Here is a 15,729-nt window from a genome sequence, read left to right on the forward strand (position 1 = left end):
ATGTTTGGGTTCTGCATCCTCAGTAAGGGCCCCTCAGTATCAGCTCCTTTTTATTTCTTCTGTTTTCTTAAAACCTGCTTCTGAGTTATTGATGTACTGGCTACTCCCTTCATCTTTGCTCTATTCTTTTACCTACTATAAAATGTTGGGTTTACTACTTTTGTGGATTTTAATTACCATAACATTTAAATCAGCACCATATAGTCTTTCAAAAATATACCATAGAGCAGACAGATGGAAGTTACCTATAATAGTCTAGCTCAGAGCTGTAAGAATGTCAAATACCTTATAGTACTCTTTTTTTCATAGTTTCAATTGGATAGTTTTAATTGAAATAATATATCACAGTTAAAACTGATTAGAGGGAATTTTCACTTTTGTGGAGTTTACTTTGTTGTTGTTGGGTTTTTTACTTTAGTCTTACCCATCCTTCTGTTTCAGTTTCTTGTACTTCTACTTTCCCCAGACACTTAACATAATCCACACTACCATTATTATCCTTTTCCAATTATTGTTTTATGCTCACTTTACACATATTTAGGCTTTTTTTTTTTTTTTTTTTGTTATTCATCCAGGATAAAATATTTTAAGACCTCTAGGATGTTACTTTAAAGCCTGGTGGCAATACTACTGCTTAGGAACTTACACATCTCTCTATCACATACTTACATCTCTGTCAGGATTTTAATGTATAACTGAACATCAATGTACACGAGTTCATTAGCATTCATAGGTATTCAGTTCAACTTAACAGACAGGCATCGATCAAATGGCAATGCATAAGAGGAATCGGATGGGACAGAATTACCCTAGCTGCAAAATGAGAAGGCATCTGGCATGTAGCAGTTTCCTAGGGTGGTACCAGCAACCAAGGGAACAACTAGCTTTTCCACCCATTGCCACTGCTGCAAATGAAAGGAGAAGATGGACCACAGGGTGGTCAGACAAGAGAGCAGCTGAGACTGGAGCCTAGCAGAAGAGCTAGCCTTGTAGCAGTAAAAACAGGGGACCTCTGCGAAGAAAGCCAGGTTGTAATTAGAAAAATGCATGATAATTAGAATGTTGAAAAAAATGGCTTTCTGAGGTTACATTTCTTAATGCGCTATTTTTTGTGTCACCTTAGCATTTAATCTAGATCCAAAAATGCTGCAATGCTATGTGTTGCAACTGTTAACACTCATGTTTTCTAACCAACACAGAAGATGAACGTGCCTTAAAAGATGATATAAGCAAAACTCTGCCCTATGGATGGGGACCATCCTGGAGAGGTGGTTCCCAAAACACACAAAACAAATTCCCCCAAACTCACTTGAAACTCCTTATGCAGTCCCAAGATACTTTCACATACATGAGGAGGTGTCATGGTTTAACCCCGGCTGGTAACTAAGTACCGCGCAGCCGCTGGATCACTCCCCCCTCACCCACAGGGATGGGGAGAAGAGTTGGAAAGGAATGTAAAACTTGGGGGTTGAGATAAGAACAATTTAATAATTGAAATAGAATAAAAAAGAAAGAACTAATAACACTGATGACAATAACAGTTATAATGAAAAGGGGAAGGGAAAGAATAACATCCAGAGGGAAAGGAAGAAGGGAACACGTGGTGCACAACGCAACTGCTCACCGGCCCAATGCGCAGCCAGTCCCCGAGCAGTGACCTGCCTGCCCCGGCCAGCCCCCAGGGGCATATACCAGGCACGGTGTCCCATGGGATGGAACACTGCTCTGGCTTGTTTGGGTGAGCTGACCTGGCTGTGTCCCCTCCCAGTTCCTTGTGCCCCTCCAGCCTTTTTACTAGCAAGGCCTGAGGAACTGAAAAGTCTCATGTCAAAGCCAAAACACAGCACCGCACTAGCTCCTAAGAAGGTAACAGTCCATCCCAGCTGAAACTAGGACAGGAGGTGATTTTAGAAGATAAAAAAAAAAAGACATGAACAGACCTGTGCAGCTCAAAGGAGCCTCACATCATTGACTCCCTAGTAGAAAACAATGTCTAACCAGTAAATCACAGAATTTTCTCCGTCCCATTCCCCATCTTTGATATAGTTAACCCTTAACTATTTTCTATATCAAGGATATATATAGATATCAAGTTGATATCTATATCAACTATATCTGTATCAAGGAATCATCTCATCAGGACTATTATTTAGAGAGATCCCACACAGAGAGCTACCCTAACCTGACAGGTTGCAGTACTGTCTCCTGCATTTTTTATATTGAAACCTCCTTCACCTGGACAAAAACCAATGGCAACCACCAAACCACAGTGACTGCAAACCCTTCCATCTGTCAGGCTTTCCTATCTCCATGCATAGTGGTGCACTGCAACAATAAACCCTACCACCTAAAAACCCCTCTACTGAAAAGGTTTTGCTGAGGGGTTATTTAATGTTTAGAGGAGCATGGCAGAGCAGAGATAATGTTAGTGTTCATAACCACCTATTTACAACATGTGTGGGTCATTAAAATATCCACTGTTGCAACAATTACTAGTATTTATGTGGTTATATAATGTTGTTTAATGTATTTACTATTATTCACCCTTTCATTAATCTTTTACTCAAGGCTTTTAAAATATAAGCATGTAAACTACTTTTGCAATTAAATCTACATTAATCAATAAAGGAACTACAGTTGCACTGAGATGCTGCACTGAGTTTCCCATAAAAAGAGGAAAGGGGTGTAGTGATGGGGAATACAAAACAAACAAAAAAAAAATCAAAAAGAAGAGAACTATCAACAAGAAGGACTGTTTATGAACAACGGTCTGTAGAACACCACAAAACAGTCCCTGCCAAAAGCTTTGCTTGGACTAAAACTCTCATTCTCTGTGTTTGGCTGCAAGGCCTGCACAGGGTTTTCACAGCTGAGCTGCCACAGCCTAATCATGATTCATGAGCCAAGACTACTCCTGCTCTTCTCACCCTTCTGATGCCATCCCCTAACTAGCAGGCAGCAAGAAGTAATCCTTCTCTCCACCCTTGTGTGAAGATGATCCACAGTAATACAATACAACATACTCTAGGGCATACTCCTGGCCAGCCCCTAGAAACAGGTTTGCAACTCGGTAATACTTGTTTGCTGTGCACTAGGATGCAATTTCCCTTTCAGCTTGAAAAGAGCTGTGGAAAGGCGCTGAAATCAAGGGGGAGAGCAGGTCAGGAATTACTGGGTTCTAGAAGACAACAAAGCATACAGCTGGGGGGAATCTGCTGTAAATACAAGACCCTATTCTAAAGTTTCCAAACTGAAAGCAATTATACTTGTATTGTCAGGCATCGCAAACAAATCAACATCCTATTATTTGGTGATTCAAAATATGTCCCATCATCTACTCTCCAAAGGCTTAAGGAGTCACACTAGATTCATTTCTGACCCAGGATCCTGGACTTGTTTGGGTGTATGCACAGTGTCTGAATCATGTTGCATGCATCCACCACAAAAGCAGGGGAACTGAGGGCATACAAATAACAGTCTTACCACTTTCATAATTATCCCAGCCTTTTTTTTTTTTAAGAGGGAGAAATGAAGGCAAAGTTTCTAAATGTTTCTTTCAGAGGATTCAACGCATTTGGAAAGTACCATAACAGAACACACGGTCCCTACATGTGTTTTCTATCATCTCTTTGTTTGCTTTTTTCATCTTCATTTGGGTTTAAGGACTGCAAAACAGACCAAAGAGGCTGAGCTAGAAGCGTGATAAGGGACCAGAGGGACAACCTCCCCTGAGCAAAAGACCCCATGTGGTCCTCCATGTTCTCCTCTCTACCTTAGCCAGAGCTCAAGGCTGGGTTGTGTGTGAACAAGTAACATGCTCATAGTGACTTTATGTAATAGGTGACAGCTAAAGGAATAAATAAAATGCTTGTTAAACACTGAAATTAGTTAGATAAATGTGGCATAATGGTACTTATTTTGGAACTGTAATGTGTACTAAAGTTATTGCTAAATGCTGAAAAACTGGTAGGCATGTCACGATAATGGTGATAGGCACCTCAGATAGATGATAGAAGCCATATTGTAATCACATATCAAGGCAGCATCGCAAACATCAGGATGCCACACAATGATTAATGTCTAGGGCTTTTTTTGGCTCCATTTAATAGAAGACTTGCCCAGCCTCCAGCTGTTAACATTTATATGCCGCTGGCTCAGAATATTAACTGTTTATTAGACAGCTTAAACAGGATGCACTACATGAATACACTCAAGAGGACAAACATGTAACAGAAAATGTCTTCAAATTATGATATCCAGAGATGGTAATAGACTCTTTGTGCTTGACAAGTTACTCTTTTTCACTTATGTCACTGGATTTGTTATCCATAATATTGCTTTGCTGATTTTAATTATATATAAGGCCATATTGTTTTACTAACAGATGGATTACAGAAAAATATTTAATTTGAAAAGTATAAATGAAGTGCAGTAATTTCTTCTACATCTGAATAAAACCTAATGAAACTGGAAAACCCCCCACACTTTAATTCAGGAACTTTGGATAGATACTTCCATATGGAAGTGAAATGGGTGTCTCAAAACACTAGCCTTTCTTCATTCCACGTGCATGACTATTGCTATAGGTAGTGTTAAAAGTTGCTTTTTGGTTGTTTTTTTGTTTAACTTTTTATACACATAACATATGTTTATTAAAAAGTACAGCCTGCTTTTTTGCTGATACACATGCATAGTGAGCATAGGAGCTCTTCAGTAGGGCTATCCGACTTTCAGACAATAAGCAACACAAAGAAGGATAAAAGAAATGTACTTTGCACAGAAATGGTAGTCTCTAAGATGCAAAAGAAGAGCCAGTGATCTGTACACAGTGGAAAACTACTTCAGGGAATTAGAGATGAGGAAAAAAGAAAATCTCTTCTGAGCTGCTGGTTCAAACACAGCCCAATCAGTAGTGACAAAGAGTCATTACTAGCCCCTTGCCACTATGCAATGAGTTTATTGTGGCAGTTCAATTTTCAATGGACAATTATCAACATTACTAAGAAAAACCTGCCACTTCTGTGGGCTGCTTGAGCAGAGAGGCAAACTGAGGAGGGAACGCGGACTGAAAGCACACTAATAACTTCCATCAAAAGGTGACTTCCATGACTAAAACCCTTTGATAGGGAAGAATGAGGGAACTTGCATTGCCACCGCCTATGTTGGATCTGTGCTGTATTTTTTATTAATATAAGACATCTCTGCAGAGTCATTAAACCAGCACCATTCTAATTATGCACTAGTGATTAGGCAGATGTGACATTGAGCACGGAAAATTTTGATTAATGATCCAGGTGCCTAACTTGGGAAGAGTACATTTAGCAGTGTGAATTTGCAGACAGTGGAGCTTAGAAGAACAGGACAGCTTTTGATTTCAACCGTACAGTGTGCCTCTGTAATGTTATGATCTGTTAGGATCACTGGTCACCTTGTCAACAGACAACTCAGCACGGCAACATCTCCCATTGCTCTCTGCCAAATAGACACCAACAAACTTACTGAGTCTTCTGCTCTGTTTTCAGCTTTTAATTTTACTTCCGTATGAATAATCATTGCTGGAATTCACTTTATTGCCCTCTAACACTCAGCTTTTGACTGTATACAGAGAGGAGTTTTGCAAGAAAAAACACAGTCATGTTTTTATTTGTCTCTGTTCTATACATAATTGTTAAATGATTGCTTGAATATTATCCATTTTGGATCAGTTTCCCACATTTCTAATAAAGAGCAGATATCTAGCACCTAGAGAGCTCTCAGTCTGTGTGATTTAGGAAAAGTCACACAGGATAAAAAAGGATAAAGCAGTTACGTAAAAAGCCCAGAGAAGAGCAACTTTGTGAAGAGAGGCAACATTCACAGTGTGAAGCAGCCTGTCCATACTGATCCATCATTACTTGGCAAAGACTGGTTTAGCATAATGGCCTGAATAGCTTGTCATGCTGGCATTACACTTGACATCACATAAGCCAAACATTTGCAGCTAAAAGTGTATGAATTCATCTGTGAGGAAACTCAAGTCTTATCATTAAAGTCAAGTTTTATACCCAGGGATGTCCAAGTAGCTGTTTGCACTCAAGTTATACACTAAAGGCAATACATATGCCTTACACAGTTAATCCTCTACTTAGCCAGGCAAGTGCTCACACACACACACACACAGAGATAAGAGGGAAAATGCTTCTGCAGTATTTCGTGGTTTGTACTCTAGAGAAATTCACCTTTTCATGCACTTTTAATTGTGTCGGCCAGCATTTTTTGGACTAAGAGGTACCCCGAGGCACATCCCAGCATATTGAAGGGTGCAGCTTACAGAAAGGGAGGCTCACATACATGCCATTAAAATACAATTCTCTCCTCCCTTCTCCTTCATCTTTAGATTGACCTAGGAAGCTATAATCAAGTTCTTTCTCCTGAACTTCTACTCTCATCTTTTTAGTTCAAGGAGTTAGAACAAAAGGTCACCAGGGGCTTTATGCTTTGAAAGGAGGAATCTGTAACAGCAAAGGCCAGCAACAGACCAGGAATAAAATCAGACTTTGTCAAAGTCCACTGATTAAAATGACTCATTCTTTTGGGTATTCAGATACAAAAGATTTTACTAAATTAAAAATACATGGATTAACAATAACAGCCAGTGGTCTGTATGGAGTATTTCTGAGGAAAGATTGACAAGCCACGCATTTATGTTGCAAAACCCTGACAAACAAGAATTACAGGGTAGGATATAAGTGGTATCACTGAGAATATAAGAGCACCAAGCAAAGCAAAAGAAAATGTAGACTAAGGCATTAAAGCATTTCTTAGCAGTTACTGCTAGTCAGAAACATATGCAAGCCGCTCACGTATATACTATTCACTGGTCAAGAGGAATAGTCACCGATCATCTAGCTTGCCATTAAAGCACAGAGGAACAACATTTTAAGTAGCATTCCCCCATTTTATGATATCTCTTATTATAACAAAAATCTGGTAGATTCACCAGCACAGATGCCAGGCATGATCCTTTAAGTGGCCTGAAGAAAGCATGGACTACAGCCAACAACATATCCTCCAACATCTTGGTAATCTACACATAGGTTGCCTAAAACAACAAATAACTTCAGCCAGAAATTGTGTACTGACAGAGGAATGGATTATACTTCCCATTTATACATAATCTAGTCTATGTTACAAATATATTTTCCATAACCTTTAAATACTATACTCTCTCACTCCTGTTGCAAGAAAAAATGTTAGCAGACTTCCACTAAGAAATAAGTAAATAATATAAATTACTTACAAAAGTTGTATTTTCCAATAATAATGTAGTTGTATTTGTTTCTACATTCAGCTCAACAACATGTCCATTCCTATTTTTATATACCACTGCTGTATCTGCAACAACAAAGGCATTAACAGTTAGCAAACACATTGAGTATTTAATACAACATCTGTAGAGAAAACCAGCATATTAAAGTCATTGGAATATCTTTATTACAGTGCGCAAACAAGACCGAGAGAAGAAATGCAGTTATAATATCTAGTTTTGTTGATTTGCCTCATGTAGCTTCAAAAATACCAGTTAATGCCCTGTATCATGCTCACCTCCCTCAAAAATATTATTTCACTTAAATGGAAACATTTTCTGTGGAAAAAAAACATATCCGATGGGATTGCTGTGAGCAAAGTCACATCCTGAACGTTCACCTACATGTCACTGTCAGTCTGACATTTTAAGGTCCAACAATATTCACTGTGATAGTGGCCACACACCAAAGAAAAGTTTTGTAAAGGAAAAAGCTTTTCCTGGGCACCATATTCACATATCCTTTTAGAAGTGATTCTACCAGCGCTTCTGTACTATTCTCTATCTCTGGTAAATGGATTACAAACATACCTACTATATCTTAAGACAGTCCATATCCTGTGTAATTAGTGTAATTGGTGCTGGGCTGCATAATACCAGATCATCACATAACCTGAATGTTAGCAAAGGAGGGTTAAAGTAAAATAGGTCCATTTGTAGAACATTTAAAACACTCTGGGATGAACTGTCATAATTTTTTCCTTCTACCACTTGCTTGTTGTTTAAGTTTCCATAAGAAAAATAATCAAATACACCTGAACTAAATATACAAAGTACTTGTGGCTCCTATGAAAAAGGTTTTGTATTTGTTTGTATCAATACCTGCACATTTACGCAATAACTAAAAAAAAAAACAAAAACCGCAATAACTACATAAGCCTTGATTTAAAAAAACAAAGTTCCAAATTTCCCACTATTTCTCATAAGAGATTGAATAGATTGAATGCTAATTCTTTCATGTTATTTAAAACCCATGTAAGAGATTTACGTTTAATCAAATGAAACTATTTTGTTATAAAACTGTAGAAAGCACAAGTTCTAAATTAAGCCTAAAGGAAACACAATAGAACTGTACTAATCCTTAGTAATGACTGAGAAATTCATCACAGATCCCCGAATTTTATGAAGTGGGAAGTAAACATGACTGGAGAAAAAGGTTAAGCTATCATAAAAAAATATGCTACACTTACTCAGAAAAATGTAGCTGTATTTTAATTGACTCCACAGAAACTCTAGATATACGGCAATAGCTAATGTCCTCTGGTATGTTCTGTAAAATTAATGAAGCTTCATTTGAAGAGCTTACTAAGCTACTTTAGGATCATGGCTGATAACTGGGGTGGGATTGATGGAGTTTAGGACAGTATTATTGGAGCTGTTGTTTAGGAAGCAAAATTAGATTGTGAAGCGTGGAATTAATAGCAACTTCTTATAATGAAAAAGATTTCAAATATTCATTTTGAATAAAAAGAAATAAGACTGTAAAAAGTCATTTTGCTTTCAGGATACTGGCTACTACATAACATTACAGGTTTTGCAACTTCTTTTACCCAAATCAAGAACTTTCCCTTAAATTACTAACAGGACCATGAATAAAATACATAGTCCTAGGGGTCATCTTGCAAGTCACATGTGTGGTATGAAACAGCATTTGGAACAGCAAATACTGTGAATGGCACAAATGAAAGCCTTTGTTCTCAAGTTAGAAGAAAATTTATTCAAATGATCAGAACAGAAAATTGAGTCAGACCTCTTCAAAAGGCGCACACACACACACTGGACAGTAATTACACCTCTCACTGAACGTGGGCTTTCATCTCTATATTGGATTCAGTAGTTAACTCCTGAAGTGCATAAATTAAATGAATGCTTGCAAAATGCATGGAGATTCTTGGATACAAGATTATATCAAAACACCATGCAAGCATTGAGCATAAATATAGTCTTCAAAAGTAATCATATTAATTTATATGGAAGTCTCATTCCAGTCAATAGCTTGTCAGGCTGGATAATGTGATAGTTGATGGTTACACAACATAATGATGATTTTTTTCATTGATAGCTCAAATGTAAATAAGAGCCATAAACATACATTTGCTTAGAAATTTTTGTTACCTTGAGTCAAAAAGTCTACAGAAGAAAAGAATACCTAGTGATTAACATAGTCTATTTACACAACTGATTAATTTATTTTGTTTATTATCTTGCTGTCTTCACCACAAGGAAGTTCAGGGATTCCTGACCATTCACAAAGCCGTTCAGAGAAGTAGAGTTCCTACTTCAATAAGCTCTCTTTTAATTTAAAACAAAGAGAAGTATCATGCCAAAACCTCTTGGATGGGCACAAATAGCAGTGCTGAAGAGCCGCATTATCCATGTAATGACACCAGTAACATAGAAAGCATTCTGTCTTGAGCAAAGGAGAACGTGAGAAACCTTCTATAAAGAACATGTATTACAAAGTCACCAGCCCTGGATGATGTACACAAAAAAGGCTTTAAAATAACTCATTCAAAATTTCCCACTTGCAATAGTTTTCGAATTTCTGAAACACCTGGAAACTCCAGACCATTGGATGACAAATAAGCTTATTCTGTGCTACTAAGAGGTGAAGACAGACAACCAAGGGTCTGCGCATAAGTTATTCCGACATGAGTCCCAAATAAGATAGTGGCACAATAAATCCAGGAATTCTCCTACAAAATACTGGCTATCAATTTAATTAATACCTGATAGCATTTTATGAAACACAGATCTTGCTAAACAATGTTTGGCAGGGTTATGTTTGATAGCGCCAACTATACTGAAACTGTATATTGGGTTTTTTTCAAGTTATTTCATTGATTTTATGATAACGTTGATTCCAAAGCTTACATGAAACAGAATTAATGGAACACACATTAGGAGGATTAAAAATAGTATAACTAAGAAAGATATAAAGAGTAAGACACTGTGCTACTACCAAGTGATCTGTCTCACCTGGTTAACCAGTCATTATTGTAGATGGGAGACCGGAACTGAAGAGCAGTGATGGAAAGAAAAATATATGGGCTTATTCAGATAAACACTGTACTACATGTTCTTGATGCAACATCCCGGCACAAAGAGTTAATGCATTTCTGCAGCATAAGTGGATCACAAATAAAAGTCCCAGGGTGATCCCGCCCTCTGCTTACACCACTGGTGAGATTGATGTTATTGTAAAACATCCAGTTCCTGGAATGTATGCTGCAAGAATGGGAAATGAGCAACAAGGAATGCTAAGAAATTGTCAGTGTAACTCCGGAACAGAAAGCAAATATAAAAATGTGAAGTTGGAATGGCTAAAATTATTCAGGTTAACAAAAACAAAGCTCAAAGACATATATATATAAAGGCCATACATATAGTTAGGGAAAAGCTGATGACAGGTATGGAGGTTGGAATGTGTGGAAGAGCTCAGCAAAGGAGATCACAGAATCAGCAGCCCTGAGATGTCTTTTCTTATAGATATGTTAAATATATCTTTAGATCAAGAATTAGCTTAGTCTGAAGGCGGGTGAAAATATAGAGTTGAGTTTGGATGCCTGTTGCGATCTCTCCTGGACTGAAATCCATGGATTTAACTCCCTCTATTGATTTTTCTCATCCTCTTCTGCAATGAATCTTTGGGAATACAGGACTGTCTGCACAATATAACTTCTGTTTGTAGCTCTGTGCTAAGACAATTTTAATGAAAATTTCAAACCTTGAGTTTTTTTCAGTTGACTGCCTGTGGGATCAAGGGATATTTATTTTTCCTTCTGATGCATAATTCACCTCCTGTTTGTGCCTTCTACTCCACTTTCCTAAAAACTATCAAATATTGATCTGAGCTGCAGATGGGATACTGGGGTCGGTTAGTGCTGCAGCCTCGGTCAGAGAATCTGTGTGGGTGTATGCCTGGTATGATGCTCAAATCCAGCATGCAAATTCCACAAAGCTCAGAATTTTTTTCCCAGGCAGACAGGACAACCGCCGTTTGTCCCCTGACCTGCCTTACTCTGCAGCAGGTGGTTTAGTTTAGCTGCCGAGATGGTTCTGGTGTGGCTTACCAATTTGATTTATTTGATTGCAGGGTTTTCAACAAAGAATGTAATAAAGATCTTTTTTGTTCTCTGTGTTGCATATTTAAGGCTTTTTCAGAAATGCAGTGTCTGGTTTAATTAAACTCACTGGGTTTGTTAGAAGACAACCCTGGAATAAGGTAACTAACTTGGTGTTTCAGCAGTCACTCTGATGATAGATAGATAGATAGATAGACAGATAGACAGATACATGAAAAAAACGTATGGTAGGTTCTGCTGTTATTATAGATAAGTATCTTTGCGAAGAATTTATTGCACCTTCATTTTGAGCTTATTTCTAAAGTTGACTCTGACGGAGGCTGACTACTGAATGTACAGCTCTGTAGACCAAACCTGCTGCTGAGCAGGTCTCTACAACTTATTTGGCTTTCACAAAGAATGCAATATTAAATTAAATATTACATGAAAACAAATTCTAAAATGAAAATTCTTCTGTGATTATCAAAGCATAATAATTTCACCTGAGTCAGCAACATAAATATTACATCCTCTTACAGAATTATATTAGCTACAGAACCAACAGTAATTTACTTGATCATTGTGAGGCTACATGTCCAAATTCTTATGCTATTGTATGTGTTTAAAAGTAAATCTTTTAATCATGTGCTCTATCTCTAGGCAAAGAATGTGGAACACATGTTCTGCTGAAATTACTCCATACAATATAAATCATAGTTTGGATGTATATGTCTGTATCATAAATACAGCCCTCAGTGATGCAACTGTGAAATAAATATGGCATCATCATAATCTCAGGTGTTTTTAAAATGAAAGCAGCATTTCATATAAATAATTCTGTTAAGGCTATTGTCCCTCTTTTAGGTTCAACACTGCTAAAGGTTTTACTCAAGATCAGGATACTGTTGCTGGCAGGAGATGCAGCTCTATACTGTGCCTAGTGTAATATATATTGTTCCATGGAATGTCAAACTACAGGCAAAATATCATACAATGCAAAGAAATCAATGCAAAACACTTCATATTTGACAAGCAGCCTGACCCCCATAAATTCTGCAATAACTCTTCACCCTCATTTATTGCATAAACCCTCATTTATTGAATTGACAACACTCTGCCATGCCCTAAATGCTATGGCATTGATTTGTAGCATTCGCTGTTCCAACTAGCTTCACATGGCACCACATATGTTCACATGATCTAAAAAATTTCAGTCCCTTTTAAATTCTAATGAAAAATTATGTATTATTTTGGGGGGAAAATGGACTAACTCCCATGGTTAATTACACCACCATCACTGCAAATCAAGCCCTGAATTCTGCTAGTCTAAGAATTTGGCCCAGGATCTATATGGTCTTTATTGATCTAGTTTTCTGAAAGCAGGGCACTGAATGGTGGTGGTTTATTTGATGAGTATAAACTCTGATTTAACATGTCATTGAAGTTAAGCAACTTGTTCTGTAATTTAAATTACACAGACTGGGCTGGAAGGGGAAGTTACCTTATACTTTAAAAAAACAAAATTATGTCAAAACCTCTATATTCCAAACACTTAAACCTTATTGTTTAGAGCCAGCCTCTATTATCTTTACTCAAAATTACTCTATCTGTAAGCAGTGCTATGAGAGTTGGTATCTAGACTGCAGTTGCTCTGCCAAATAGTCTAATTATTTCAAAAAGTAGTTGTGCAATGTTAGTCCACTGCGCTGTTTCTTTACTCTCTCACTAGTGTTCCCCAAGTGAGCATTAATTGTTCCTTCACCAACTTGAAAAGCAAGATTTACTTACAGAGAGCCATTGCACCTTACTTCACAGGGATATAATTAGTATTAAGTAAGGCAACTATTTCCTCAGAAACCAACCTTTTCCTTGCCTACAGATGAACGTATGTTGTGTTAGAAAATTTATTACATATCATCAGCTTCTTGCTCCAAATAAATACAAAAGAAAAGACAATTTAAAAGGTAATAGACAAAGAAGGTACAGAAAAGAGCTGGAGTGATTTGCTACAGGTCACACAGCCTGTTAAGAGCATGTTGAGGAATTTAAGCCTCTTGATTTTTAGTCCAGTGCCCTATTCTCTTTCCAGTAGTTGGAAGTTTTCTTCTTTTGTTGGTAGATCTGCATATTCAGACCTCTACATGACACAAAAAGCTCCCGTCTGCTTATCACATAATTTTTTTCTCCCACAGAGTCAATCCAAGACACTCCCTGTGCACCTTAAACTGTTGACACACATGACAAACTGCATATTTCAGCCATAAGAGTCAAGAGAAAGCCAGTCACCTCCTATGTCTGACTGGACAAAGGTGATATGAAATGTTTTGTCATTTCCGTAGGTCTCTAAATCTGGGATATAGTACAAGAGATCAAAGACCAATAGAGATATGAGAACATGACCAGTCAACCAAGTACAGTCATCAGTGTTGTACTTGGAAAATCCAACAGCTTCAGGAACAAATGAGGCTCCTCTGACACAGCATAAAAGAAGGAACCCTGCCCTGCATGGACTCTGAGAATTTATGAAAACTTGAAGAGCCAGCTTAAGCTTACTAAAGCCACAGGAGGGAGGAGATTCCTGAAACTGAGCTTCCAATACTCTGTGCATGCTTCATCTTAGCCATGCAAGAGCTGTGTTGCTATGAGTGGGTTTGTTTTATTGAGTATTATTCTATTCTATTCACAGAGTTTTTAAGCTGTGAATTTTGACCTGTGAATACACATTGTGTTTTTCCACTAGCCTTTAACACTCATCATACTAACCCCAGCTTATTATAAAACTAAAGCTGTCTAGCTTGTAAATCTACATCACCACCTTGTTCACTAAGATTAATTTGAATAATCTCTGCAGATGCTAATAGTGACAAGGAGTAACAGAATCCATAGTGCTACTTTGGGGAAAAAACAACCTAATTCTTACTAAATTCACAGTACTGTTAATGTAAATTCTGGTTGCCAAACAAAAGCACTTTGGTAGAATATTTGCAAATTTGTTTTGTTGATAATAAGGTTTTCTTCATGGTAACTCCTAATGAATTTGTGTAGATCCATCAATTTCTGTTGGGACATGCCAAATCCAATTTGCTAGGACCTGGCTCAACAGTGTTTTAGAACTTACTAATACTGATACTGACTAGTTTAAAGAAAAAATGTATTTATAAAGAAGGTACACAGACCAAAGACAGCTGATAGCTGGCTAATTTATACATAGCACTGTAAATCTTCAGATAAGCTTATTGCCTGAAAAACCCAGAAGCAGTAAGCACCAACATTCTTTCAGTATTCACATCCTTATCTCCCCTCACTTAAAAATTATGAGCATTACAGAAATCTGATGGGCTTTTGTTCACTTTGTTTTCTCTGCTGTCGTGTTAATACAGAACAGGGACCCAAATCTGGAGCTTTTCGCTATCCAGTAAGTACCATAGCAAGGGGGGCAGATACATCATCCCATCGCTCTAGCAGAGCCTGCCTTTTACTCAGCTAGAGGAGGTCCAACTGATGAGCCCCCGGGCTCCTGTTTGAGGGGACAGCCCAAGGAGTTTGCTGGGGATACAGCAGCATCAGTACTCAGGCAGTTTTGTGCATAGAAACAATTGGATATTAACAATCTGTCCATCCTGAGAGGGTAAGTAGCATCTAAAAGGTGAAGGAAAGAGAAGGCGAGACAACCAGGCAATGCTGAAAATCTGTTCCACAATATCTAAAATAAGGATGCCTCAGGGCAGTCTTCTGAAATTAGTGATAGTGTTAACCTGAAGATTGTAAAGGCTTGTCTTCTGATTGAAAATATTTAGTAAATTTTGGCTTGTTTAAATAAAATTCTCCTTTGCAGCACAAACAGCAGCATTAGCAAGCCAGTCCTCCTTTTCCTTACAGTTTACATTTTTAAAATACAACCATAAGAGAAGGTTGATAACTTGCTGTCAATACATATGTCAATCAGCCTTTGCTGTACACAGTATTATTAGAACCGCAGATGGCATTTCATTAAATTGATTATAGAAAATGTCATGCTAATTAAAATTGAGAATGCTTTCTGATTTAATGAACAGGAGGTGCTAGACAAATCTTTGTCTAATTAAGTGTTTGCTAATTAAATAAAATAGTCATTTACAAAGATATTACAGATACAGACCAAATTTCAATATGCCAGGTAAGTCACATGTCATCTGAGCAAGATTTCCAATTCTTTTCTAGAAGTTTAAGATCTTGTTAGCGCTTTCAGGAAAGCATTAATTCTGCACTTGTTTTATAATGTAAACTGTGACTCTTCCAGACAATCTTTCATTATATAGAAGATTCTCTATTCAAAATGGC

At 37.5% G+C, this 15,729-nt stretch overlaps 1 protein-coding gene across 3 annotated transcripts in view; it reads right to left on the reverse strand.

Moving 5' to 3' along the window:
* The window catches only part of DPP10 (dipeptidyl peptidase like 10), a 548,469-nt gene that overhangs the window by 145,456 nt on the left and 387,284 nt on the right, over positions 1-15,729 (reverse strand). For all 3 annotated transcript variants that reach the window (XM_056350156.1, XM_056350155.1, XM_056350157.1), the window contains exon 4: positions 7,280-7,374. In XM_056350156.1, coding sequence (XP_056206131.1) covers positions 7,280-7,374 — 95 coding nt within the window. The remainder of the gene's footprint in view (positions 1-7,279; positions 7,375-15,729) is intronic.

This window comes from Falco biarmicus, chromosome 8 (genome assembly GCF_023638135.1).
Source record: "Falco biarmicus isolate bFalBia1 chromosome 8, bFalBia1.pri, whole genome shotgun sequence".
NCBI lineage: Eukaryota > Metazoa > Chordata > Aves > Falconiformes > Falconidae > Falco > Falco biarmicus.